Source organism: Leptodactylus fuscus, chromosome 8 (genome assembly GCF_031893055.1).
Source record: "Leptodactylus fuscus isolate aLepFus1 chromosome 8, aLepFus1.hap2, whole genome shotgun sequence".
NCBI classification, from domain to species: Eukaryota; Metazoa; Chordata; class Amphibia; order Anura; family Leptodactylidae; genus Leptodactylus; species Leptodactylus fuscus.
In genome coordinates this window covers 43,165,763-43,193,151 of record NC_134272.1, presented here as the reverse complement: position 1 = coordinate 43,193,151, position 27,389 = coordinate 43,165,763, and the positions used below count along the sequence as shown (strand labels likewise).

General features: G+C 39.0%; 1 protein-coding gene across 1 annotated transcript in view; it reads left to right on the top strand.

Moving 5' to 3' along the window:
• VPS16 (VPS16 core subunit of CORVET and HOPS complexes) overlaps positions 1-19,165 on the top strand; it is a 46,776-nt gene extending 27,611 nt beyond the window's left edge. The window contains exons 13-24 of the mRNA XM_075285126.1: positions 1,923-2,050; positions 4,491-4,526; positions 5,196-5,304; positions 5,402-5,536; positions 6,632-6,740; positions 9,857-9,954; positions 11,873-11,980; positions 14,216-14,293; positions 14,856-15,025; positions 15,464-15,560; positions 16,270-16,373; positions 18,758-19,165. Of these exons, the coding sequence (XP_075141227.1) occupies positions 1,923-2,050; positions 4,491-4,526; positions 5,196-5,304; positions 5,402-5,536; positions 6,632-6,740; positions 9,857-9,954; positions 11,873-11,980; positions 14,216-14,293; positions 14,856-15,025; positions 15,464-15,560; positions 16,270-16,373; positions 18,758-18,899 (1,314 nt within the window). The 3' untranslated portion in view covers positions 18,900-19,165. The remainder of the gene's footprint in view (positions 1-1,922; positions 2,051-4,490; positions 4,527-5,195; positions 5,305-5,401; positions 5,537-6,631; positions 6,741-9,856; positions 9,955-11,872; positions 11,981-14,215; positions 14,294-14,855; positions 15,026-15,463; positions 15,561-16,269; positions 16,374-18,757) is intronic.
• Positions 19,166-27,389: the final 8,224 nt, after the last annotated feature.

Genomic DNA, 27,389 nt, shown 5'->3' with positions numbered 1-27,389 from the left:
CTTTTGCACTGGTCAAATTTTGGTTTAATGCATATTGCACATTTTCTGTTAGTACAATAAACCTCATTTCAATCCTGAAATATTACTGTGTCCATCAGTTATTAGATATATCAAACTGAAATGGCTGTTATAAACACCAAAATATTTAGAACTAAAAATGATTAAGATTAATAGGGGTGCCCAAACTTTTTCATAGGACTGTAAGTATGATTTACCTAACATTGCCCATACTTTTTAGGGAATGTTGAGTCAGGGTCTCTTAAAGTATATTCACACTGAGTTTTTTGGCAGGTAGATTTTGACATGGAATACGCCTGCCAAAACGGCTCCCATTGACTTCAATGGGAGCCGCTCGTGCTTTTTTTCCGCTAGCTAGTAGCAGAAAAAAAGAAGCGACATGTCCTATCTTGTTGCAGATTCCGCGGCTCGAGACACGCTCCTGTTTAGGCCCATTCATTCGGCCTAATCCAGAGCAGGATGCCGTGACAGAAAGCCAATGCACTGCAGCGGCATCCCGTTGCAGTTAGCCGCACGGATGTTTACACGGCGGAAATTCCGCCGTGTGAACATACCATTAGTTGTTTTTTTTTTTTTTTTTCTTCCGTCCTTGTAAGTATGAAAACATTGCATTTAATGTTGTTTGATTTTTTTTTTTTTTTTTGTTTGTTTGTTTTTTTTACCCACTAACTGTTATGACTTAACAGCATTTAAAGGGATAAACCGCAAACAGAAAAAAGGGGAGTAGCACTCACAATAAACAATTTCATCAAATAAATGACAGTATCAAAATTTATTAAGATATTGTTAAAATCCATACGAGCCACAACACAGAGGAAGATACATACAGTACAAATTGGTATGAGAGACTTAATAGAGACCAATGTGTCGACTATAATCAGCTATTACAGTACATCAATCATCTGATGTGTAAGATCCAATAGAAAACTGCAAAAGTAGATAGGATGTCACATTTCAAAGAAGCAAACAGAAAGGAACGCTCTTACATAATCTGCTAAATAGCTAGTAGAACTGTGAACCATATAAAACAAAGCCAATGTTTATAGAGTATCACAAAATGGTACACATACCCACTGTAACGTATAATGTGTTCCAGTGTTTAAGCCTTCTTCCGGGAACCTTCGTTTATAGGAAACCTGTTAAGTAGCTTTTCCACCATTTTTACCCTTTTAATAACTTCTAGTCATAATTTAAAGGGGTTGTCCCATCACAAGGATCCTATCTATACTGCTTGTTAATGTGGATGTAAGACTTTTCCTAAATACACTGCTTCAGCAAAACTGCTTTGTGTGGCCACTATCTTACTTTATTCAATTCTTTGTGGCCACAGCCCTGACTTAGCTGCTCCTGAGTCAAGTGATGTATCTGCTGCTCTCAGGGGGGAGGGAGGAGGGGCTAAGTGCAGGGAGAGAGCCTGTGTATCTAGCTAATCCTGTGTCTACACCAGGTGACCTAGGTCCTGCACTCAGATAGGGGAGAGGAGCTGCTTTCATTTCTGCTGTTCTCCCAGTTATCAGGCTAGCTAATTCAAATGTGTTCATTATGGCAGAGACAGGCAGTGTCTGTATGTAACACAGAATGGAGTTGCTGCTGCCTGTACTTCATAGTCCAATGTGGGTGGGCGGAGCTACATGTGAATTTGGGGGCGGGGCTAAACGGCAGGTTGCCTGTGAAACCCCGCCCACCAAATGATGCAAGAAACCAGGAAGAAAGAAGATTTTACAAGAGTGAAGACTGCTGAGTATGTGAGGTGGGAATACCCCTTTAAGCTAATTTTTGCAAATTTTATTTTCAGAAAATACTGTCATCCATCTGTCTTTTCTGATAACATACATAATTATCTAATTCTATACTTTACAGTTCATTTTAGCACACTCTAAATGCAGATTCCTTTCCATTTGCAGGCTGCATCTTTTGGAAAATGCTTTCTGGATTCATATTCAACTTCAGATTTTGTAACCATGTGCCATGATGTCCGTGTACTCAATGCAATCAATGAATACCAGATTGGCATACCTTTGACTATTGTACAGTATCCTTTTCAATGATTAACCCACTGAAGAATATCTGTGTAATCTTTTATGATGTCTAAGATTTTTATTCGAGAGGCTATTGAAAAGAAATGGCAATTCCATCATTGTTTTTCTGGGTGTTTTTTATTTATTTATTTTTTCTGTATGGTTTAAATATCATATATTGAATAACAAACGGGAAAGGCCCACTCTTTGCTATTTGTTTTTCGGTACAATGCACTGGTAGGTTAATGAATTTAAGAAAATAAAAATGAATTGTATTTGCCTGGTTGCCAGATGTGGAAAAGGCCAGTTTCAGATGCTTTGTTCACTCTTTGAATTATGGACCACGTGCCAGCCATGTTACCCGACCTGAACATTGAGCTGGGATCCAGACTCTTGGATTCCCGGTAGTTTTTGATACTTTGATACTAGGAGCTCCTGCTTCCCAGTGACACTATTGTTCTGTATTGTAGTCTTATTTTCAATATGGAACTGTAGCCCAATGGGAAATTCCAGAAGTCTTGTTATACCTGTATCTTTTCCAGAGGTATCATCAGTTGAGAACTTAGTCAGGATTGGGAGCAGCTGCTTATAAATATCCAAATCCTGATTGTTTTCAGCTGATGATATTTCTGCAAACTGCAACTTTATGATTTCCAATGAAAAATGAGAATCTCCTCTCTAATACACCAGAATCATGTTTCTATGTTTTATAATGCTCAAGATATAACTGTCTGAAATAACGCTTCCCCACCGTCATTTTCTCTATATTGATATACTGTGCAACGTAAAAAGCAGGACACCGCTCTCACAGAATGGAGACAAATTTTGTTGTTAAAGTATATTGCAAAATATATTGATGCCAATACTGCAGGACCAACAGTGGTGCTACATGAGGACAAAAGGCCACAACTGACCCATGTCTAGTACCTGTACCCATGTGTGGTGTCTGAACCTTGTCTACTTCCCATTTCTGCAAATCACTGCAGAGCTCCTAATTCTATACGGCTGGCAGGATCTGGGACTGTGAAGATGTCACCACAGGTCCAGGCAACTGTGCAAACTGTGGCTGATAGGAATAGAGACATGGTGACCTAACTTTGAGAGAGGGGTCAGATATAGGCAGTAAGAAAGGGGCCAAAGTGGGATAAGGGAAGACACTGTGAGTTATTACTATTAACGGGATGGTCTTTCAGACAATATAATTTAGACTCGAGAAAAAAAAATACTAGGGTGTCTCTTCAAAGGGATTATACCACACAGGATTAGTGTATGACCACTATCCCTACAATCATGAGATGTGAGTGAAGCAGTAGTGTGCATGTACAGCCACTGCATCCTTTATTTCAATGGGACTGATGTAGATCAGTTAGGGCTCGTTCACACGGGGCAAGAGGGGGCAGATTTTGGCGATGAATCCTCCTCAAAATCCGCCCCCTCACAATAGAGGTCTATGCACACCACTAGCGTTCTTTTTTCCACTAGCAGTTTGTTCCTACTAGTGGAAAAAAGAAGCGAGCTGCCCTTTCTTCAGCTGATTCAGGCCCGACGTCCGCCTCGCGGCAGCATCCTCTGGACTGGGTCCATTCATTTGGGCCTACTCTGGAGCGGGAAGCCGCAACAGTCACAGTGGGCACATTTTGGCTTCCCGTATTAAAATCAGGACCAACATACGCGGTCCCGTGCCCCGTGTGAATGGGTAAGCAAGACTTCGGTGTCTCTTGATGGTTACAGTATTGAGCAAATATCATTTGTAAATATTGCTCTATAACAATTTTAATTGGATTTGGTTCTTATGTTTTTTTATGTGGGTAGTCGATGTTGGCAGATATGCAGATATTTGGGCTACTCCTGGCAAATGCCTAGAACACAGCTAAAATACTTAAATATAATAATGGTATTTGGTGAATTGCTTAAATATCAGGGCTGTGAAATCCAGTGAGCCAAACCACTGACCGTACTCCTCTATTTTACCACAGGCAGAATCCGATTTAATTAAAGGGGTATTCCCATGTACATAATCATATCTATATTTGTAGATAATTAAAAGTTAATCATCTTTACAAATATAAGTAGTTAAAAATTCTGCAGCGTTTTAAAGATTTTCTCTAACTATCTGGTAACCGATCAAGTAGATCTTGTGGCCACAAGATATATAGGGAAAATCTTTAAAACGCTACAAAATGTTTAATTCCTTATATTTGCAAAAACGTTTAACTTTAAATTATCTACAAATTTAAAAATAATTCTGTACATGGGAATTCTGCTTTAAGTCCTATGAAAGGAAATATGTGATAAATTAACATCTAATTGTACAATATTAATAATTGTAAAATATAATTAATCATTTTATTTTTAAAGTGCATGTTAAAGTCCATTGTTCCAACTCCATACAAAATTGGTTCTGACTTCATGACTTCAAAGCCCTGTCAAATACCATCCTTAACGTTTCTGCAGATACAAACAACTTACTGTTCCAGTCCTTCTAGACAGGTAATCGGGTTTATCAATGTTAATCATATGCAATACCAGTTTATTTCAGTATAAGTCCGCTAAAAACCGTATATGACAATGTGTCTTTCTAGAATTTGGTATAAAGAAAATAAGATACTATAACTATGACAGTGCCCAATGGTGCGAGATTGATGTTAGGATTTGTTTTTGAGAACATGTTATTCTGTGCACCAGTATTCTGAGAAGCTTTACTCCTTGAACCGTGATGATTTGGAACAAACTGTGATGTCCGTACCATCAGTTTAGCATAGTGTAGCGTATAGTGTATAGCATAGTGCAGTGTATAGCATAGTGTATATTCTTACTGCATATTTATGAAACTGCTCTTAAGAAATATGCTCTAAAAAACTGCTAGTGACTCCCTTTGAAATGAATGGAAGGTGTTTTTGAGGTGGATTCTGCCTCAAAATCAGCCTGCAAAAAATTCAATGTGAACATTCCCTTGTATTCATATGTGGATATAATCACAAATACAGGAACTTTCTATGGTCTGGAGCTTGTCCATCTCTGATTTCCTTATTGTATCTTCTTATTTCTGCCCTGTTCTTGCTGATAACTAGATGGAGATAGTGAGATGGTAGTCCTACGCTAGTATTGTTGCTTGCCACACGTCTATAGTATTTGTTTGTTTTTATATCTTCCACACAGACTAGTCTTGAGAAGGCTTTATCCACTTGCTGTTAAAATTTGTGAACACTTAAAGATTCCAGAATTTCAAGGAGTGAGTCGGATTTTAGCTCACTGGGCATGTTACAAGGTATTGCTTTTGGAATGCTAATAAGTGATGCTGTATTTTCCCATCAGTCTTTTATTGTGTATATCGATGTGTATTTTATATATATTTATTTGTTTAGGTTCAACAGAAAGACAAATCTGATGAAGACGTAGCCCAAGCTATCAATCAGAAACTTGGTGACACTGCTGGGATTTCTTATTCAGAGATTGCCTCAAAGGCATGCGACTGTGGAAGGACAGAATTGGCTATTAAAGTAAGTATAGTTGAAATTTTAAATGGTAGGCCCAAAATAGTTTAGTGTTTAAAATGAGCAAAAATTAGTTTCAGCCAATATCTGTCTCTTTATGATACTGATATAACTTATGACAGGTCATCAGCATCAGTATATTGGGTCCGACACACAAAACTCAAACCGATCAGCTGGAAAATGTATTCTAAATATGAAGCTGGAAACAAGTGAATGGGAGAGGGGCTGCAGTTCCATGTGCCATCTCTACACTGTACAGACTGGGAGCGGCGAGTATTGTACAGAGCTTTGTATACTGTAGCAGTAGCATCTAGAACTGCAGCCCTGTATCCATTTACTTGAATTGGAGCAGGGCTGTTTCCGGCCGTATAGTTAGCAAACAGGTTTCAGCGGCTGCATCAGCTGGTTGGTTCAGGTGACTGAGCCCAACCGATCTCTTACTGATGGCCTATCCTGTGACTAAGTCAGCAGTATCAAAAATGTTCAGGTCCTGAACAACCCCTTTATTCCATGGTGTATGACTGGCCAGATCAGTTTGGTGGTTTGTTGTTTTTTTTTTTTTTTTTTCCTGAAATCTGTCAACCCATTCTAAAGCTATGGTCCCCGTAAGATTTTATGTTTAAATTTCTCTTGATCCCTAATTTGTTGATAACCTTTTATTTCATTAGGGGACCCACTTGGAGAATAAGTGTTAATTTATATGTATCCTTCTGAGGGACTATGTGTGATAAACTGATATATAGAAAACAAAATAAAAAAAACAAAAATAAACAATAAATAATATACATACTAAATTGATCAGGGACACAGTGGCAAATTAGGCATACCATTTATCATTTTATACTGGTTTACAGTTACATATAAAAATACATCACAGAGAGCTCCTCTCCTTGGAGTACATGCAGAGCAAGGAGGTAATAAAACAACGCTCTCCACTCTCCATTCAGCCACCATTCTGTAATGCTGGCTTTGGTGGCTATCATAAAGACTTGAGTTTCATTGGTAAGGGGGTAAAATAAGAAATGTAATCCATATTGTACAAACTGTTGTAAATTTATTTTTTAATATGTTGAATTTTGTTTAATTTATCTATTATTCAAGCTCTTAGAATATGAGCCTAAATCTGAGGATCAAGTTCCTTTGCTTTTGAAGATGAAGAGGAGTAACCTTGCTCTTGGCAGAGCTATTGAAAGTGGAGACACTGATCTTGGTGAGTACTTAAGAATGTCGGCAAAGAAAATTAAAAATATTTAAGCATCACCCTAAGTGTCATGAAAATGTTAATTTTTAATTAAAATCAGTACAATTTTGCCTTTTAGATTCTATTGTTCTAAAGATACCTTATCAATATCTTAAACTGATACTTATTGGGTTTAAGGCTGGTCTTACACGACTCTTATTGGTTTTACGGTCTGCAAGTTGCTGATCAGCAACACTACTATTTTACTCCAAATAGACATTCTGCAGACATCCGTGTCCTGCCGCACTCGCCCATAGAGCTCTATGGGCGAGTCCATGCAGTGCCGTGAATTCACCGCCTTTGCGGACCTGCTGTATTCAGTGTAGACCTCAGTCACGGCATGGCACTCCACGGATAAAATATCTGGTGGTGTAAGAGGCCGCACTGAATATAATGTGTCCGCAATTGTGGACCATTTGCGGACTTAAATTACGGTCATGTAAGACCAGCCTAAAGGTGCTGATTTTGTTGGGGAAGGCCTTACCCATCCTTGCATTTCTTTTGGAAGGAAAATTTAGTACTACATTGCAGAAATTCAAATGACAAGGATGGCTCACGCCGAGCAGCTTTCCATTCTGGCTTAAAGTGGCAAGAATAGCTGAGCAGCTACAGCTGGAAATGAATGGGACAAAGCACCCGGCTGAAAGCTTCTCTCCCTTTGTTTTAGTCATTGGTAGGGGCTGCCACACTTGGATCTATACCTCTGACATGCCGCAATGACATGACAAAAGTTTTAAAAATGCTAGGCACCCTTTAACCCTTTCGCTGCCAGGCACGTACACTGTACGTGCTCCCAAGGTGGCGCTTCAGTAGCCGAGGACGTACTTAGTACGTCCTCCCTACTAATGCCGATATCTCTGGACTGCATCAACATATCTTGATGCTTTAAAATGCATTTTAAAGAAGAGACTCTCATCTTTAAAATGATATCAGGGACTTGATGATTTTACTTACAGTCTTGGAGCCATTCACTGTTGAAAACACTATTTGGCATTGAGATCCAACTGCAGATCTCAATTCCCGACAGCGTTTCAACAGTGAATTTCTCCAAAACTGTACATCCAATCATCGAGTTCTTGATATCATTTTAAAGATGAGATTCTCCTCTTTAAAATGTAATTGAAAGCATCAAGATATGTTGATGCAGTCCAAAGATATAGAGCTCCAAAGTGTCCCCCCCTCCTGTCTAAGCAAGCAATTTGCGATCTAACAAGAAAGGAAAGAGGGACACGGAGCAGCCCAGCAGAGAGAGAGACACACAGAAACGATCTCTCTCTGTGCATAACTTATATGTGACAGCAGGAGGGGGGTGTCAGGGACTCTATTGTCCCTATTAACCCTTCTCCTGCCAATCAGAGTGTATACTATACATTTGTCTCTGATTGTCACATACAGTTATAATGTAATTCCCCCCTCAGCTTTTCTAGTGGGGTATTCTTATGTTATACCTCCTGAACATAACCAGGAAGTTTGTTGGCACTGTGACCCAGACGTTTACCATTGTCCAGGTCGCAAGCCAAAAAAAAAAAGTCGCACCAAACACTTACACAACATATACATAAAGTCGCAAATAAAGTTTACATTTCACCCAATCCCTGTCCTGTCTATACCTGAGCTCTCTACAGTAAAATACGTTTCTAGTGATATCCGTTACACACTAAAATAATAGTAATAACGATTATCACTAGAGATGAACGTATAGTTTGCTAAAATTATTATAGGGGGATGGAAAATAACATTTTTATGTAAAGTCCTATTTAATTTGCATGCACAAAACGGGATGGCGCATTTCTGCGATTTTGGCGATTCTTTAACACCCGCCCCTGTAAATATATACATGTGTGGTATGTATGAACTCCTCACATATTGCAGTTTTAAGGACAGTACATTATGTTTGCAGAAAGGGATTTCTTGAGCCGCACTTTAGTGGCAAATTTGAATTTTTGCGCAATTTTTGCTAGCAATCTCTGTTTGCGGCAAAGTTGAATGAAGGTGGTTGTATATATAAACTATTAAATTGTGTTTTTATATACGGTATGCTGTGTACTCTGAAAGAAGTTAGATTTTGGTATCACAGTCACAGTTTGGTAGGTGCAGTATAGCTTTTTAACATATTAGTGAACAACAGCAAAATCCTGCTTGTCTTCTGTATTCGTGTTTTTGGGAGTCCGAGCTCTTGTCGTAGTTGATGTTTGCGGTACATATAGTATATATACACATTGTATACACCATAAGCTATTATTTTAAAAGTATTTTGTATATGAATGTGAGATTGAACATGAGTTTTAGGTGCAAATATGTGTTTTAGCGTATTTTTTCAAAAAATTATTTGTGTTGGTCGCAAAGTTGCATGAAGGTGGATGTGGCTATCGATGACCCATTAAGACATTTGTAATCTTCAGGTTGTCTACTTTCAAAAAATATATAGGGTTTAGGGGTTCACTTACTTTTCATGGTGTGTAATCCCTACATTTTATAGGATGATACTTTTTTAACATTTCCAGCTTCAAAGCAGAATTTTGTTCCTTCCAGTTCTAGCGATTTTCTGAAGACACGTGCATGCGGGTGTAGGCCATAGTGATATGTATGAACTCTGCACATGTTGAACTCTTATTTTTAGGAGGTTTGGTGCATTTAATTTTTTGTTTGGTTTCCGCTTTTAACAACTAATATACATTTATTTGCATTTTTTCATAAAACATTCACTTTAAATCAAAATTGCATGAAGGTGCCTGTTCGTATACAGTACCAAGTGGCATTCTGACAATGCTGCAGGTGTCTACTTTAAGAAAATATATAGGTATGGGGGGTTGGATGCTTTTTTAATGTTGCAATTTAGGTTTGATTTGTCCAGCTCAAAACTGTGAAAATTGCTCTGGCTACTGGAGGTGCAAAATTTCCAGAGACCCTTGGCAGCAAAAAGGTTAAAGAAAGCTTTATCATTTTGCACAAGAAGTGAACACTCCAAATGGTCCGAATTAAAATCACTTATTTTGTTAAGATTCTGTCGCGCTGATCTTCTGGTCTGGTTGTAGCATGGTTTAATGTACAGCCTCAAAACATGACAATTTTATTTGTTGTTTTAGTTTACACTGTTGTGTCTTACATGAAACACGAGTTCAACCGTGGAGATTTCTTCATGACCTTACAGAACCACCCGATTGCTCTCAGCTTATATAGGCAGGTAATACTATGTACATGGTGCTCTTTGTTTTATCAAGTTGTGCATAATAATATAATAATATTTTGCAGCAATGTATTTTTCTTCTTCCCTTCTTATATTTTCCTTTTATTTTTTTACACTTCAACTTTTTTCCCTGTTTCGTCTTTATTTTGTCCCCTTCCATTTTTATTTCCTGATGTACGTGTATAATGCTAACATACTTTGTCATCCTTTCGAAGAGTTCACTGCATATTAAGTTATTATTATATTCAATGGAAACTGCATAAATCCCCTATGCAACATACCCTGCCCCCCTACTAGTTGCTGCAGACAGAATTTTGACTCCTTGGCTGTGGTAAAGGAAACAAGGGATCTGAAGCGTATATATTTTCAGAACTTACATAGAAGTGAATAGAGCAGGGATAGGGAACCTTTGGCTCTCCAGCTGCTGTGAAACTACAATTCCCATCATGCTCTATTCACTTCCATGGGAGTTCCAAGAACAGCAGAGCAAGTATGCATGCTGGGAGTTGTACTTTTGCAACAGCTGGAGAGCCGTACGTTCCCTACCTCTGGAATAGAGAAAGGCAACATATGCCAGAAGTGTCTGAGATGGGAATAACCTTTAAACAGTTTAACAGTTCAGCAAAAATGGAAATTACAGTTTAAATAATGCTTTTTTTTTTTTTTTTGAACTGTCATTTTTATTAAATTTTTCTATAAAAGATACAAAGGGAAAAAGAGGCGAGTTGCCAAACTTCAGAAATGCAAGAAACCAAATACAAAAACTGAACATTACAAAGAGAATTGCAAGGGGTTGGGGACAACCACAAAGGACAGGGAGAGAACAGAAGGGGAAAGCAGAGATCAGAGACCCTGCAAGGTACAGTGCGTGTCCCAAGGGGACCAGACCGAGCAAAAGGCATCTAAGGTGTTAAGACTAGCAATCAAATATTCAAGACTCTGTACGTCCTTTATGCGGGCCAGAAGTTCAAGATTAGACAGGGGAGCCACACTCTTCAAATTCCTGGCAATGAAGATCTTAGCCGCAGTGCACAGGTACAGGAAAAGCCGAGAAGTTTTACTACCTAGGTGTCCTGGAGGGGGGTTCAGGAAGTAAAGAAGGGGATCAAGACGGACCCCCTGAAGAAAGAGAGCATCCGTTAAATACCTCACCTCCTGCCAGAAGCCCAGGATAAAGGGGCAAGTCCAGAAAATATTGGTACAGGGTACCTTCCGCAGCGCCACATCGACAACAACTCTGAGAGACCGACGAATTCAGGGTGTGAAGGATGGCAGGAGTATGATACCAATGCATCAGAAGCTTATACGGAGTCTCTCTAAAGGTCACACACTGGGAGGACTTCTGAGACCTAGACCAGACAATCTGCCACTGTCCAACAGAAATAGGCTTGTCCACCGCCTCCTCCCACTTAGACATATATCGATGGTTGACAGGGGAGCCAGTCTCCGTGGAAGCAAAAATCTGATAAATAGAGGAGATATAGGTAGATGTACCTGCACAGCAAATCCTCTCGAACGCCGTAGGGAGGGACACCCAAGAGGACCTATAAACTAAACAGACAAGGTGAACCACCTGAGAGTAGAGGAGCCACTCAGTGACCAGGAGGTTCAAATTAGCCGTAAGGTCAGCAAAGGGCCTGTGCTCCAACGACACAGGATCAACCATATCAGCTATTTGATAAAGACCCGCCGCTGACCAGGTCCTGACCATAGCAGGGGTCAAACTGTCGGGGAGAAGAGGGTTATACAAGACGGAGACCATCAAGGAGCGTGAGGACATTAGGGAAAATTGAACAATAATACTTTTTTTATTTTATTTATTTTTTTGCTGTCTTCTAAGATCATCCTTGTTATAATAATAATAATCATATTATTATTATTATGTTGCTTATTATTGTGTTTATATTGTTAAAAGTTCTGCAAGCATCAAGAGCCAGAGACTCTAAAAGACTTATACAATCAAGATGATAATCATCTGGAACTTGGAAACTTTCATGTTCGTTCAAGCTATTACACAGAAAAGGTAAAACACAGCTGTCGAGGTTTAGGAAAGATTATGTAACATATTCACTACACAGGTATCGGTTGTGGTTTACGGTATTAGTAATTACTATTACCATTAATTGTGTAGGGTTAGTCTTATTTCCTTTGCTGTCTAGTTTCTGGAGAATAAGCGGTCCGGCAGTCGGCCTGCCCAATTAGCTAATACATTGCATTCTGCAGCTTGTATTGTAGTGCTTAGCTGTAGAAGCCAAAGAAAGCAAAATTATTAATGAAGGCAAATTACAAATATTATTTTTATAGACCGAAATATAGAAATTGAATTTTTATTTTTTTTTCATATACCTATGCTTTACACTAAGACAGTCTTTTTATGTAGACTCATGTACATGGAAGGCCTAAAGGCTTTGTTAGGCACCAAATACCATAGCAACTCCTCAACCCCAATGACCATCATACCCACGTTTCAATGCAGGAGTCCCAAAGGTGGGTTTATAAAACTTCTTAGGTGCTTTGGTAAGTCGTGACTGTAGGTTATAAGTGGTAAAGTGACAGGATGAAATTTGTCTCCAATCCTGGGGTGTGTGCACTATATTTCATCTGATATGTGCTGCTCCTACCATACTATTAATGGGTTAAATAAAGTCCACCTTTTTTTTTTTTCCTTTTTTTTACATAGGTAGTTCAATGTGGTGGTATGAGGGTTAAAAATTACATGTTGCATTATATGACGGTGTGACTGACTTCTGAATTTTCCTATTCACTGCACAGTTTTAATAAACGTAGAGGAGGCAAAAGAAGAGCTATTGTGTTACTAAGTGCAGCAGAGTTTAGCAGCTGCAGTGTGTGTGTGTTTTCCCGTAGTTTCCTCCACATACTCCACTTTCCACAGACATCCCTGTAAAATGTAATTCAGCCTTATATATGTAAAACAGCATTTTTTTTTAATAAGATACAGTATATTGCAACATTTCTTATAGTCACTTTTACTATTCATTTACAATTTTTTTTTTTTATAACTGGAGTTAGTTTTTAAAGCTGCTCTATCATTAGGAAATGTCATTTTTAACTAAGCACATACATGCATAGCCTTTAGAAATGCTATTTAACACGTACCTTTTGTATGTAAATTGTCTCAGTGGTTTTTGAATGAGCCAGTTTTTATTTATATGCTAATGAGCTTCCAGCCAGCACAGGAAGTTCCCAGCAGCACTCATCTCTGCTATTCTCTCCTACCTGTGCGTGCAAACAGGAAGTAGGAAGTCAGCAGCAGCAGCCTGTGCTGTACACATACATAGGGAAGAATAACAGAGGGTGCACGATGAGACTTCAGGGGTGCACCATGAGGCTAATTAGCATATAAATAAAAACTGGCTCATTCAATAACCACTGAGGCGATTTACATACAAAAGGTAGGTGTGGAATAACCTATCTAAAGGCTATGCAAGGATGTGCTTAGTTAAAAATGACTTTTCCCAATGATAGAGCCCCTTTAAGGGTCTAAAACCATTAAGTGTAAAAAATATGAAAATAAAGTAGAAACCAAAGTTATCTTTCACAGCCCTGTTTACATGTGTCAGAAATCACCATTAAGAAATTAAATACATACAAGTAAATTGGGTTGTTTCTGCACCATGATCTTAGACTTCTTCAATCCCTAATCAGATGAATTGGATGCTTGTAAACAATTCTGCAACAAATCTGCCACATGTGAATACACACGTAGTGCATACCTCCTTACTTCCCTTTAATGACTAGTACAGGCAAATTTAAAAAAAAAACTTTGTAAATTCTATATTTCTTTTTCCACCTGCTAGGTTGTTGTCACACTGTTTACTTGTATAGAATTCATCTCTGTACTAACCTCACACACAGAAGTCTATGGAAACTACGTAGTTAATCGACTTATTGCCCCATTTTGAGCAGTGGTTGGACCTTATCTTGAAAAATCGAGTAATGTTAAAATGTCAGTGTCAAAAGAGCTGTCTCACAAGAGCAGTTTGTACTTTTAATGTAGCGGTCTCTCCTTCTTCTCTCCATAAACTTCTATGTAAAAAGTAATTTGGGCTGATAATGGAGAAGGAAACATATAGTATTTAATAAGACTTATTAGAAAGTTTCTTATCTTCACCTGTACTGTTAATTTATGAAAAGTTGTTTTATAAATGGAGGTACACCTTAGATGTAGTAGATTTGGCATTATTGTAATGTTTAAATGTTTTTCGCATTTTAACTGTATATTCATCTATTTGTATAGAGTGTGGAAGGCCGTGTTGCGGAGCTGCAGAATGCTGTAGATGAGTACAATAAAGCCAAAAATGACTTGGCTGCTAAGGTGTGAAAATTGGTTTGTTAAAATACTATGTGTAAAACCACCCCTGGTATCTTGGAATATGCTTTTCCATAGTTTTTAAACTGTTGAGTGAGCTAAATCCAGAAGTAGATGTAGCCAGATGATTATCATGCCTCATTCAGGCGGCCTTAATGTGTCCCTATTACTGTAGGTCTGTAATCACGTCTGGATCTAACTCTTCACATTTTCAGGTTTTGGGGGGTTTTTTGTTTAGGTTTTTTTTCATAGTTTTTCTTCTATAAATTGGCCAATCTCTTTAAAAAATCCATTTGCAACACCAACTTAGCGCTCAACACCAACATGAAAGCAACTTAATCTTTAAGCTAAAAATGAGTTTTTTCAGCTGCTGTCATATAAATGTATAATGTTAGTAAGATACAGTAGTTGTTGATATTCAGCAGTCCATATTACTGCATTATCTTACTGGCCGGGGGCACAGATGTTGGACCCCTAAGGATCTTTACTTGGCAACCTATGTTAAGCATGTTTTGAGCTTTGATATTTTATGAAATTGATTTATATCCAACACTAATTGCGTTTCTAGGTTACAGAGGATCAAATAAAATTACTAAGAACTCAGCGCGCTCTACAAGAAAGTCTTGATAAACCTTACCTAGACTATTCATTACATGACACCATCTATAATCTGATTCTTGACGGTATGCAGAAAAAAGCTGAGCAACTCTATAAAGAATTTAGAATACCCGATAAAAGGTAAGAGTTTTATTTAAGAGTGAAATCATTGTAAGGTGTTTCCTCTTGTTTATTGTGTGTGTTTTATACAGTGTAACGTAATATGAGTCCCAAATCATGTGAAGACCTATCCGTGTACCTTGTGCTGATAACAAACAATATATCCACTGTAGCCACTGAAAAGCTTGAAAACTAAAGAATTTAAGTTCACTAACTTACCCATAAGTAACTTGTTATGATGATGATTTTTTCTAGTTTGTAGGTCTGCACATCTATATTAGTATGTAACATATCAAAAATAATTGTTACTTTGATGCCAGATAAACATATGAAGATCTAAAAATCTTATCTTATTGTATTGAAGTAATTTATTGACATTTATTATTATTATTATTAATAATAATAATATAATAATAATAATAATAATATGTCTGATGTAAATTTTCTTTCCTTCTTCAGGTATTGGTGGCTAAAGATATCTGCACTAGCAGAAAAGGAAGATTGGGAAGAGTTGGAGAATTTTGCAAAAGCTAAAAAATCTCCAATTGGATACTTGGTAATTTATTTATTTTTTATCCTAAGCTTATGTGACATATGTTTAAAAAATAAAATAAAATATATATATATATATATATATATATATATATATATATATATATATATATTTATTTATTTTATTTTTTTTCTTTCCTCTTGAAACTCAGTGTATCAGAGCCAGAATTGTATTATTGTTGCAGGTAAAATAAACAAGATTTGTTATTTTGGATCCCACTATAAGGACAATAAGTCATGTCCAATCTGGCAGAAATATTAGTGTTTCCCGTCACCTCCCTCCTAGACTACTATCATTTTGACAAACATGTGACATGAGTCAAGGTCCAGGTGCTGAAACTGCCACCAATTGCTAAGCTAAAGGGTCAGCTGAGCACTGTGTTCTTTATTTCCGTTCTATTTGCAAAGCAAATGGTGTACATATTTATAAAATGTCCATAGACTGCCTCTGAGTCCTTTCTGAGGAGAAACTAAGGTGCACAGCGCTTGGCTGAAAGCTTCTGCCCCCCCATATCAGCAGTCAGCGACCCCACCAATCAAAACTTCTAACACGTCAAGCGCTTGTAAAATGTAGGTTTAATCTTAGATTTAATGGACTATCATTATGTCAAGAGAAACCATACACTTGAAGACTATATTTAAAACAAATTCCCATATCAAATATTACATGACTGTAAACCTCTAAAAAATATATACATTTTTTTTTTTAACAGCCATATGTTGAAATATGTATGAAACACCGTAACAAATTTGAAGCAAAGAAGTATATTGCACGTGTGAGCCCTGAGCAGAGGGTGAAAGCATTTCTTCTAATTGGGTAAGGTTATTTTACATTTCTATTATCTTTATTTTTATCTATGAAATAAAAATGTTTTATAATGCAATATTTAAATTAAATAAGGACTGTTGTTTCAACAAACTTAGCATTTATTAATAGTACCGGTGCTTACAAGGCACACTGCCTCCTCTCTGTCCGTTGTTCTGATCTGCCATAGGAAAGCTGACAGAATGAAGGATACAGACCGAGCACTATTCACTCCAATGAGGCTTTCTTCCATCTGTTTGTTTTTCAGTGAAAGATAAACAAAAGTCCTGCACCATCCCTTTAAAGCAATAACAAGATGGAAGAAAGCTTCAGGCCTATTTTTTACATTAGAGTGAATGGTGATGAATGCAGACGTAGGGTGCTCCATCTACATCCTTGTTTCTGTTGGCTTTTCAGTTTGTTCTGATTCTAGGTTTGTTTATTTTTATTTATTTTTTTTTTTTGTATGCACCAGCACCCTAATGTATAGGCAAGTGGTGCACGTTCTAATGCCTTCACTGACAGTGCTTCTTCAATAACGGTTCTCCCAACAAGGGACAGTAGTTTCTGTCTTTGATGAAATGTATATTTGTATGAGTTCAAGAGTGTAATTAGGAATTAGAACATTGAAGACTGATATAAAGGATCCCTTTTTCAAGCTGGTAGCAAGTGGCATGCAAAATGACTGTTATTGTGCGTCCTTCCTCACAGTAGTGTCTATAGTGCTGTACTGTGAGAGCGGTGAGGAACACCTCCCTGATAGACAAGTACTGGGGGGGGCGTTCCTCACCACTCTCACAGTACAGCACTATAGGCACTACTGTGAGGAAGGGCATTCCTGACTGACTGTCAGAAACGCCCTTCTGGCGGTGAAGAGCTACGGTACTGGCACTGATAGCTCTTCACACGGAGCACAGAACATGAAAGCCAATAGTGCACTGAATTCAGCGCACTGTCTGCTTTCTAGCAGTATGTGGTGAAAGGTCCTCTTTAAGTAAGTTAAAGAGGAAATGCTCTTTAAAAGGCTTAAAGTTAAAGATTAAACACACGTTCTATAATTTTAATCAATATTAGTGTATTATTATGTTTGAATACAATTTTAGACAGAAAAAGGGAAAGGAGTACAAACAAAAGTTTGTGAACCTTTGTAGATTTGTGTGCTCCGATAACTTTGACCAAGGTCTCAGACCTTAATTAGCCAGTTAGGTTAATTGCTTGTTCACCACCATCATTAGGAAAGGCCAAGTGATGCAAATTTTACATATAAATCCCCAGCATCCGCTAAACTTGTGCCAAAAGATAGCAGCGATGGGTTCTTCTAAGCAGCTGCCTAGAACTCTTAAAATTAAAATGGTGGAGGCCCACAAAGCAGGAAAAGGCTATAAGATAGATAAGGTAAGGTCTGTTAGACCAAGAAAAATTTCAGAGACGGATGCTCATAGGATTGCCAGAGTGTCAAATCAGAACCCCCACTTGACTGCAAAAGACCTTCAGGAAGATTTAGCAGACTCTGGAGTTGTGGTGTATTATTCTACGGTTCAGAGACACCTGCACAAATATGGCCTTTATGGAAGAGTCATCAGAAGAAAATCTCTCTTGCGTCCTCAGCACGGGAGGTTAAGCGGCTGGCAAAGTCTGCGCGCCGGCCGCTTAACCCCCCGCGTGCCACGTGCTATATCCATTCATTTCTATGGCAGCGTGCTATTCGAAACGGCTGTTTTGAATAGTGTTCGCTCATCTCTAGTTAGCACTGTTGCCTTGTACGGCTGTCGTCCTAGGTCTGCATGGAACTAGAGTGTTCTGCACGTGTTTGCATGGGTTTACTCCAAGTATACTGCTTTCCTTCCACCCTCCAAAAACATATATTTAGATCCTGTATGGAAAAGTCTGGAAAGCGCTGCAAAATATGTTGGTGCTAGACATATAAAAGTAATACTGTGAATAAATAATTGTTGCCTAGCTGTAGTTTTTGTTTTTTTTTTTCTTTTCTTGTGTGTGTTTTTGTGTGCGCACGCGCCATAATAGAGAAGCACTAACTTGTTTATTGGAGTACATGTTGTGCACTGGCATACTACTAGTACAGAAGAATTGATCTTCACAGGAGCAAAACAGTGGCTTAGTGGGTAGCACTGCAGCCTTGCAGCGCTGGAGTCCTGGGTTAAAATCCTGCAGAAACAACATCTGCATGGAGTTTGTATGTTCTCCCCGTGTTTGCGTGGATTCCTCCCATTCTACAAAGACATACTGATAGTAAAAAAAAAAAAAAAGTATATTGTGATCCCTATATGGGGCTAACAATCTATATTAAAAAGAAAAATTGATCTTCACAATGGACATTTATTGTACAGTATGTGTTATTAATATAAATAATGGATAGATAACTTTTTCTGTTACAGAGATTTAGATCAAGCTGCAGAAGCTGCAATTGAACATAAGAATGAAAATGAAATGAACATGGTCCTGTCAAAATGTTCCGTCACTGATTCTGCTGCTGCGGAGAAGATTGAGCGTGCCAAAGCACAGCTAGTGAAGAAGTGATCCGTTGTAACTGAGAAAAGCACTAGTAGTGACATGGTTCATTACATCAACCCCCTGCTGGATAACAAAGATCCGAGATTATATCTAACTGGCCCAGATTTATCAGTGTATGAGGACTTTATTGTGGCGTATTTTACGCTAGTGTAGTGTCTAATCTACAGCAAAACATTTATTAATATTTGGTCCAGAATTTAGAACCATTTTGTCTCATGTACATATATTTGTAAAAATGGAGTGAAAAATGTTGACAACTTGCTGCTTGGCGAGACACATTAAATGCAACTTTTTAAAATATTGCATTATTTTCTGACTTCAGAAAGGGAGCGGTGTAGAACATGGTGAATCTCATGTTATGTATGCAAACAAATTTATCAATGTCAATGTTGCCGGTGACAAAACAAGCCCAAAATCGCTATACATGATACATTCTGCTAATTGTTTTAATAACAACAAAATGGTAATTTCTTCCTTTTGCATGGACTTCTCACAGTTGCCATGAAAAAAAAATTGTCACTTTTCTTGCGGTCTCTTTCCTATTTGATTTTACATTAAGTGTGGAGCAATACCTGAAAAACTTCCCACATAGATCCTAGTACTAAAACAGAACCCATGGCCATAGATTCATTTCAATGGGAGCCGACATACAAGCGCTCCCCATTGAAATGAATGGGCTGCTTTTTTCAGTACGAGCACTCCCATTGAACTGAATGGGAAGTGCTCGCATGAACGGCTAGCTCTGCTCATTCCGAGCTGTACACGCAAGCACTTCCCATTCACTTCAATGGGAGTGCTCGTAGTGAAAAAAGCAGTCCATTCATTTCTATGGGGAGCGCTCGTATGCCGGCTCCCATTGAAATGAATGGGATCTGCTTTATACGCGCTGATTCTGAACGTGTTTTAACGTTCAGAATCAGGCAGCATATCAGTAGTGTGAATGCACCTAAAGTCTGCAAAGATTTGCTCTGCGGACTTTCTGCTTCAATTATACCTATAGGGAAAATACTGGCATTTCCATAGGAGTAATTGACATGCTGCAATTTCCAAAATCGCGATGTGACTGCTGAGTGTAACATTCCGCAATGTATAAATGGGATTCACTAGAATCCCTTCCACTTTGCAATGACTGTAAAACGTAGAATTTTTTTTCCATGGCATTTGTGCCATAGCCAAATCTCAACATTTCCACATGGGGTCCCCCGGCCTAAGGCCCCACATTGAGGGAAAAACTGTTTTGTTTTTGTGGATTTTGCTGCATTTTGAGCCAGTCAGGATTGGATTGAGCAGAAGTGCATAACTGCATACTTTTATATTTACTATCCCTTATATAGCAAATCCTGAGTTTAGCTAAAAATACCCAGCAAAATCTGTAACAAAAAAAAACAGCTGTTCCATAATGACTTCCCAAAAATGTGACCATATTTGAAATTGTAGACAATAAAAAAATAAAGTATAACTAAATTATCTAACTTAAAAATCTCTATTGAGAGCTGTGCAATGCTTGTCACCTTGCAATGTGTGTAGGCTTTTGTGTTTGTAAGGCAGGGAAAATGAGGGGGGGGGGGGATCACTTGATACAGTTAAAGGGGTTGTCCCATCACAAGGATCCTATCTATACTCCTAGTTTATGTGGATATAAGACTTTTCCTAAATGCATTGTTTATCAATACTGCTTTGTTTGGCCGCTATCTTAATTTATTCACTTCATTGTTTACACTCCGTTTCTATGGCTCTTGGGATTATCTTCTCATTTGTCAAGTAATGTAGCTGCCTACTCTCAGGGGAGAGGGAGGGGCTGGGAGCAGCTCTGAGCTGTTTGAGAAGCTCCGCTACTTAAATGACACGGATAGGGGAGGTGAGAGCTCCGGAATTTCTGAGCTCTTATCAGTCGGTTTAATTGAATTTGGCTGATAAGGGCTGAGATAAGGAGTCCGTTACCTCTGTATGTAATGCAAGCTGATTTAAATCCAGCTCTGCTACATCAGCTTCACACTGTGGTAATTCATTTACAACCAATCTCGTGCAAGTGAAACCCCGCCCACCTATGTGCCGAGAAAAGAAGGAAGTGAAGAGAGCACAACAGCCTGCAGGTTAGTGAACAAGCGTCATGGGAATACCCCTTTAAGTCTCTAGTGCAATAAAACATAGAAACAAGATTCTCATCTTTCATATGACACGAAGTGTCATCTGTATTATTTCTAGAGACCACATGACTTGAAAACATAGTCTGGACTGGGATATTTATTTGCAACTGTTCCCAATTCTGATGATCCTTCTTATAAAACCAGTAGCACATTGTAAGGGCCCCTTCACACGGAGTATACGCTCGGTGATTCTGAACATGTAACACGTTCCGAATCAGCAGCGTTAAAACAGATCCCATTGCTTTCTGAATGGGCTGTTTTTTTCCCTATTGCTTTCAATGTGATACGCGCGTATATAAGGAAAAAAAAAAAAAAAGCAGCCCATTCATTTCTATGGGGAGCGCACGTATGCCGGCTCCCATAGAAAGCAATGGGATCTGTTTTAACGCCGCTGATTCGGAACGTGTTACATGTTCAGAATCAGCGAGCGTATACTCCGTGTGAAGGGGCCCTAAGAAGCATGTCTACCTCTACGAAGCAAGGGAAAGGATAAAGAAATACAGGATTTCGGAGAAAGGAGCCAAAATTTATTAAAATATTTTACAAAATGTATTCATTATATAAAAGCGGCTAGAAAAGTTTCGTTACACTTTTAACATTTTTGCAAATAAAAATAAAAATTTTGCAAAGGTTTTATACATTTTTTTTTTTTTTTTTTAATAACCATCTTAGAGGTAAGGCTAAGGCCACACAGCGAAGTTTGGCTATAACTCTTGTTGAACAGCCAAACATTGCTGTATTGCCCTGCAACTCCTTCACTCATGTTGGTAAATTTGACTTTTGTGTCTTAATGTGATTGCATTCATGAACATGAGCAAAGGAGTCTCAGAGCAACATGGCAATGTTTGACTTGCGTGATGAATTGTGGCCAAAGTTGCTGTGATCAGTTGTGAGTAAGTATGATCATGAAAGGAGGAACTTTTTATGGTTTGACACTTGTCATGAACTTCTCATTCATGCAGGATTGGTTCCTGATTCTGCGTGAGGGATAAGGAAATCCTGTTGCAATGTACATTGTATGTTCCTGCTGATGTGGCCATAAAAGGGATTGTTTTCTTTGTGTCATGAGATGTATTTTTGAATTACTACACTTTGGGATGTCTATAAATGATTGACACAATTTTATTAAAAAAGTGCTAATTTAGAAACCCAAAAACAATCCAACAGAGCAAGCATGCAGGCCCATATGTGATTATAACAGGGTTACAGTAAGGTTCAACATATTACAGAAAGCAAACATTCAAGAAATACCAATCCATCCATAATATATATAAATCAAACTCCCATCAATTGAAATCCTATTGGTCACACAGGAGTGGTAGCGCCAAGAACATCAATAGCCCTTGGAAAACTATTATTGTATTCTTGAGGTGAGTGGTGGGGCATTTCTGGAGGGACCTGAAGGCATCCAAACTGCCCTTCAACTGTTCCAAAAGATAGCATTGTGTGTGTGTGTAAGTGTAAGGGGCCACTGGCTGTAAGCACTGTAATATAAAGGCCCTCCACTGTGTAATGAATTTTCCAGTATTGGAGGATTTCCTCCATTCTGTTTCTAGCATTTCTGTATGTAGCAGGTGCTTTAACTGGTTGATGACCATTAGTAAGGTCGGCGTGGAAGGCAACCAGAGTTGTAATGAGCATTGCTTTGTAACAAGGCAAGTAGAATGGAAGAGCTGGGGCAAGATGTGTTCCCTCCCTGAGGTATCCCCTCCAGTTTCTTCTGGTCATGGAACAGATATGTTCTAGAGTGAAGGAGGATATCTCTGAGCCTTGAGGCTTAGGACAAGCGATGAAGCTCCAGTAATCCCTAACTCTTAGGCTAAGTTCACAGAGTTTTTTGGTCAGGGTTTTGGCAGAAATCCGCCTCCAAACCCTGAACCAAAAAACGCCTCACCATTCAAAGTATACAAAACGCTTCTGAGTCTTTTCCGCTAACGTTTTTTTCGGCTAGCGGCAAAAAAGAAGCGAGATGTTCATTCTTTTTTGAGGCCGGAGCATTTTCCGGCTCACGGCTTCAATGCAAGCCAATGTGAGCCGGTTTTTCCTGCTCACGTTTTTTGGTCAGAAACCTGATCAGGAAAAGCCAGGTTTTTTTTTTTTTTTTTTTTTTTTTAATAAATATAATTCATGACCACATCCCAAGAGGAAACAGATCAGGAAACTCCTCGAAAAACGCCTCAAAAAACGGTTCAGGAAACGCTTCATATGGCAAAAAACGCCTCAGGAAACTCCTCACGTGTTTTGCGGTCCAGTATTGACAATGCCAAAATCCTGACCAAAAAACTCTGTGAACTTACCCTTACACAACCATAATCGAATGATGGAAGTTAGTTTTGTGTCGATGGCATTTACGACAATGAGTCAGCCTATCTGGCCTCGAGCACCTTTTAAATTTTTAAAGTCTTTGCTGTTCAATGTACAGAAAAAGTAACACGTTACCTTTTTATTCTTTGGGGCAATACGATTACAATACCTGATGTTTTTTTTTTTTTTTTTTTTGGGGGGGGGGGGGTTGTTTGCAGAATAAGACTAGGTTCACAATACCATTATTTAATATCCATTGCCCTTATCTGTTATAGGATGAGTGCAATGGACATTAAAGGGCATATAAGCCCCTACGTTGGGTGGTAATCCGCATTCACCCAAATGATGATGCAAGCCTTCTTCCATTACAAAAGTGTTTTTTGTTTTTTCTACAGTGTTCACTGTTCAGGTTCAATAATGCTTTCGTTTTAATGTACAGATTATATTGTATAATGCCAAATTTTTTTTTTTTTTAATTAATAAAGCATTAGATGGTTTCTTTTATTTACATTTTTACAAAATTATATATAATCATTTATTTTTAATTCCACTACGGATCTTGAATCAGCACTCATCTGATCTCTGGTTCAGTGTTATACACTTCAGTACTTAAAGGGGTATTCCCACGTCGCATACTGACCAGTCTTCGTTGCTGTAAAATTTTCTGTCTTCCGGCTTTGTTGCGTCATTGGTGAGCTGGGTTACATATGCAAAGCCAGTGGCAAGATGCCGCTGGCCCTGCGTGCACACTCATAGATAGTGAGACCAGTCTAGCCTTCACAATGCGAATACAGACCCCCCCCCGAATATCAGCATAGCTCCTGCCGCTGCTGGCTTCATGCAGGGCAGGAGCATAGCGATGTTGCAGGCATCTGTGCCGGCGTCTAACCCTCCCCGGCATCCGCCTCTCTATTACAGCGGATGTCGGGTCTGTATTCCCCCCAAAGGGTAAACTACCCCCCCCTCCAGGCTCCCTCCTGTGCACTTAGCTCCTCCTCCCTCCCCCCTCAGAGCAGCAGATACATCACTTGACCAGATAAGTCAAGGGATGTGTAAAAAAAAAATAAAAAATGAATAAAGTAAGATAGTGGACAAACAAAGCAGTTTTGCTGAAGCAGTGTATTTAGGAAAAGTCTTACATTCACATTAACAAGCAGTATAGATAAGATCCTTGTGATGGGACAACCCCTTTAAGCACTGCAGTGTTTAACCGCATATGCAGGGGCAGATGTGGGGTCTCCCTGAGGTGGATCTGATGGCCACCCAATACAACGCCAAGGTGGGGAAGTTTTGCTCCCTCTATTGAGAAGACAACCCCTGGCACAGTTCTGAGGCTATGGCCTTTGGTCATTCAGTCTTGGCTTCTACTTGCCAAGATCTCCCTCCCTAGGGGATTATACTTGCTAGTTCCCCAATCTTGTGCTGCTGTTGGGCGTACGGGGAATGGAGGATTATATAGATCAGGCATGTCAAACTCAGGGTACCCTGAGGGCCACATGAGTAACAAGAGGTTGTTGCGAGGGCCGCACACAGCAGCTAATGGCTAGGGCCTAGGGGACTGATCACTAATAGCATGCACCGCAAAAATCCGGCATTTCTATTGCAGGCTACATAGAGTAGCCTACAATAGAAAGTATAGAATGTATAGAATGACAGGCTGGAGCCTCACAAGGCTCCTGGCTGCCATTAAAATGCACGCAGGCCCCGAATTTTGCTCCGGGTGCCTGCGATTGCCGGTAAAATGGCACCTCAGTTAAAGCTGGCAGACACCATTATTGTGTTGGAGTGCTGGGGGAGGGGGGCTTCTGGATGTCTGGCCCTCCCTGTTTCTTCCCACCCACTTGCAATTCTTGCACTTGGGGGTTAATAGGAGCACTACAGACTGTAATGCTCCAATTAACCCCCAAGTGAAAGAATTACAAGGTGGGTGGGAAAAAAAAAAAAAAACAGTCCTCAAGCCCAAGGAAGGGCCAGACACACATCAAAAAGCCCCCCTCCCCCAGCACCCCACCCCCCACCATCATAAATCTAGTATTTGTCCCCTATCTGTATGATAGGGGTTAAATACTTGAAAAATCACAATTTCTTCTGCAGAAGCTTACCTGCTTCTGCTATTCAGCTTGCGCAACAGTCTTATGAGACCGCGTAGGACGCAGGCACACGTCGGGTGCGGGCCCGATTACGTGGCCACGTCACCTGGCGTGTGGGGAGGAGGGGCAGGGAGGGGGTGGAGCAGGCAGGGAGACCTGCTCTCTGTGAAGGGCGGCCTCTGGAGCAGCGCTGCGTCCAGCATGGCCGCACCAATCCACCACTCACTTTCCTTGTACATCTGCGGCCCGCACAAAAGTCTCAAACTTTGTCTCTAAAGTTTAGAGACAAAGTTTGAGACTTTTGTGCGGGCCGCATATATGCCTGTAAAGGGCCGCATGTTTGACATGCCTGATATAGATAATCTGTTTTCCCTTACCCCAAACAGCAGCACAAGGCTCCCTCCCGTTACTATATTGTTTTTTTGTAATTTTAATGTAATATTTCTATTGATTTGTCATACGTTATCTGTCCTTTAGACAACACATCTCGATCTTCCGGCCCGCACACTAAAATACTAGAGAGATCAGTGGTACCGCACACTATACAATTATACGTGGTGCTAACAAAAAGAGTCCTTCGACCCATAGACATATACAAGAAGTAATTTTGTTGCACACACTTAGGGGTTAAAGTGAAAAAAAAAATTTTGTGATTTTATTTTAACAGGATTGTTAACGCCATTGACACAATGCAAAGTAGTATTGACAATAAACTAGATCCGTAAATAAATCTTTTGACGTTTTGGTCCTTAGACCTTCCTCAGAAACGATCTAAAATAGCAAATACAAATCAGCGTGAGGCGTCAACAGGTGATGAAAAGTACTAGTGCAGTGAGATATATACAACAACTATACATAACAAGGGCTAGGCATAACATGAACATGTGCCAAAAACAAGCCAGATAGAACCAAAAACAGTCATGAAATAAATGATAAGGCTCCCAGGCCTGTCATTCTATACTTTCCGAGAGTAGCCTGCAATAGAAATGCTGAATTTTTGAAAGACATTAGCATTGTAATGCATTGCATTAGTGATCAGACCCCCTGGGGTTCAAGACCCCTAGGGGGTCTAATAAATGCAAAAAAAATAAAATAAAAAAGTAAAAAAAATAAAAAGTATTAAAAGTTCAAATCACCCCCCCCTTTTCCTAGAACACATATAAATGTACTTAAATACTGTCAAACACATACACATTAGGTATCCTTGTGTCCAAAAACACCCGCTCTATAAATCTATACAAAATATTTTTCCTGTAAATGCCATAGCGGGAAAAAAAAAAATTAAAAGTGCCAAATCGCCCCAAAATGGTATAACTAGTACACCTGGTCCTGCAAAAAAAAAAAAAGCCTTATGCATCCACATACACAGAAGTATATATATATAAAAAAAAGACTTAAAAATAATTTTTTTTTTTTTTTTTATTGTTTTGAGTCAAAAATGAAAAATGCCTGCGGTGGGAAGGGGTTAAAAGACATCTATTTTTTTTTTTTTTTTTTAAAGCGTGTATAAGCTGCAAAGAATCACGAAAACAAGCCCAGATATTGTGTCTGTAGTCCACATGAATAATGTCAGCCCTGCTTTCCTCTACACCTCAAAACTATATAAAGCCCAACTAAAGGTGGCAAAAACAATCATTAGAAATCCAACATATTTAGTGGGGTTTTTTTGTTTCTTTCTAGTGTGACACAAAAACTACAAGGAAAATACTGGATTACTCAGTCATCGATTGACTTCCAATAAAACAACAACTGCATACACAGCTTTTTACCTCTCTTAAAATTGTAAAGCTGTCAGAACGAATAGAAATGGATGACAACTGAGCAGGTTAATTCCAGTTTAGTGACCAGCCTGTTTTGGCCCCTCATGACCAAGCCATTTTTGCATCTCTCAGTTACTGCATACTAATTCTTATTTTTCCACCAAATGAGGGCTTGTTAATTTCCAGGATAATTTG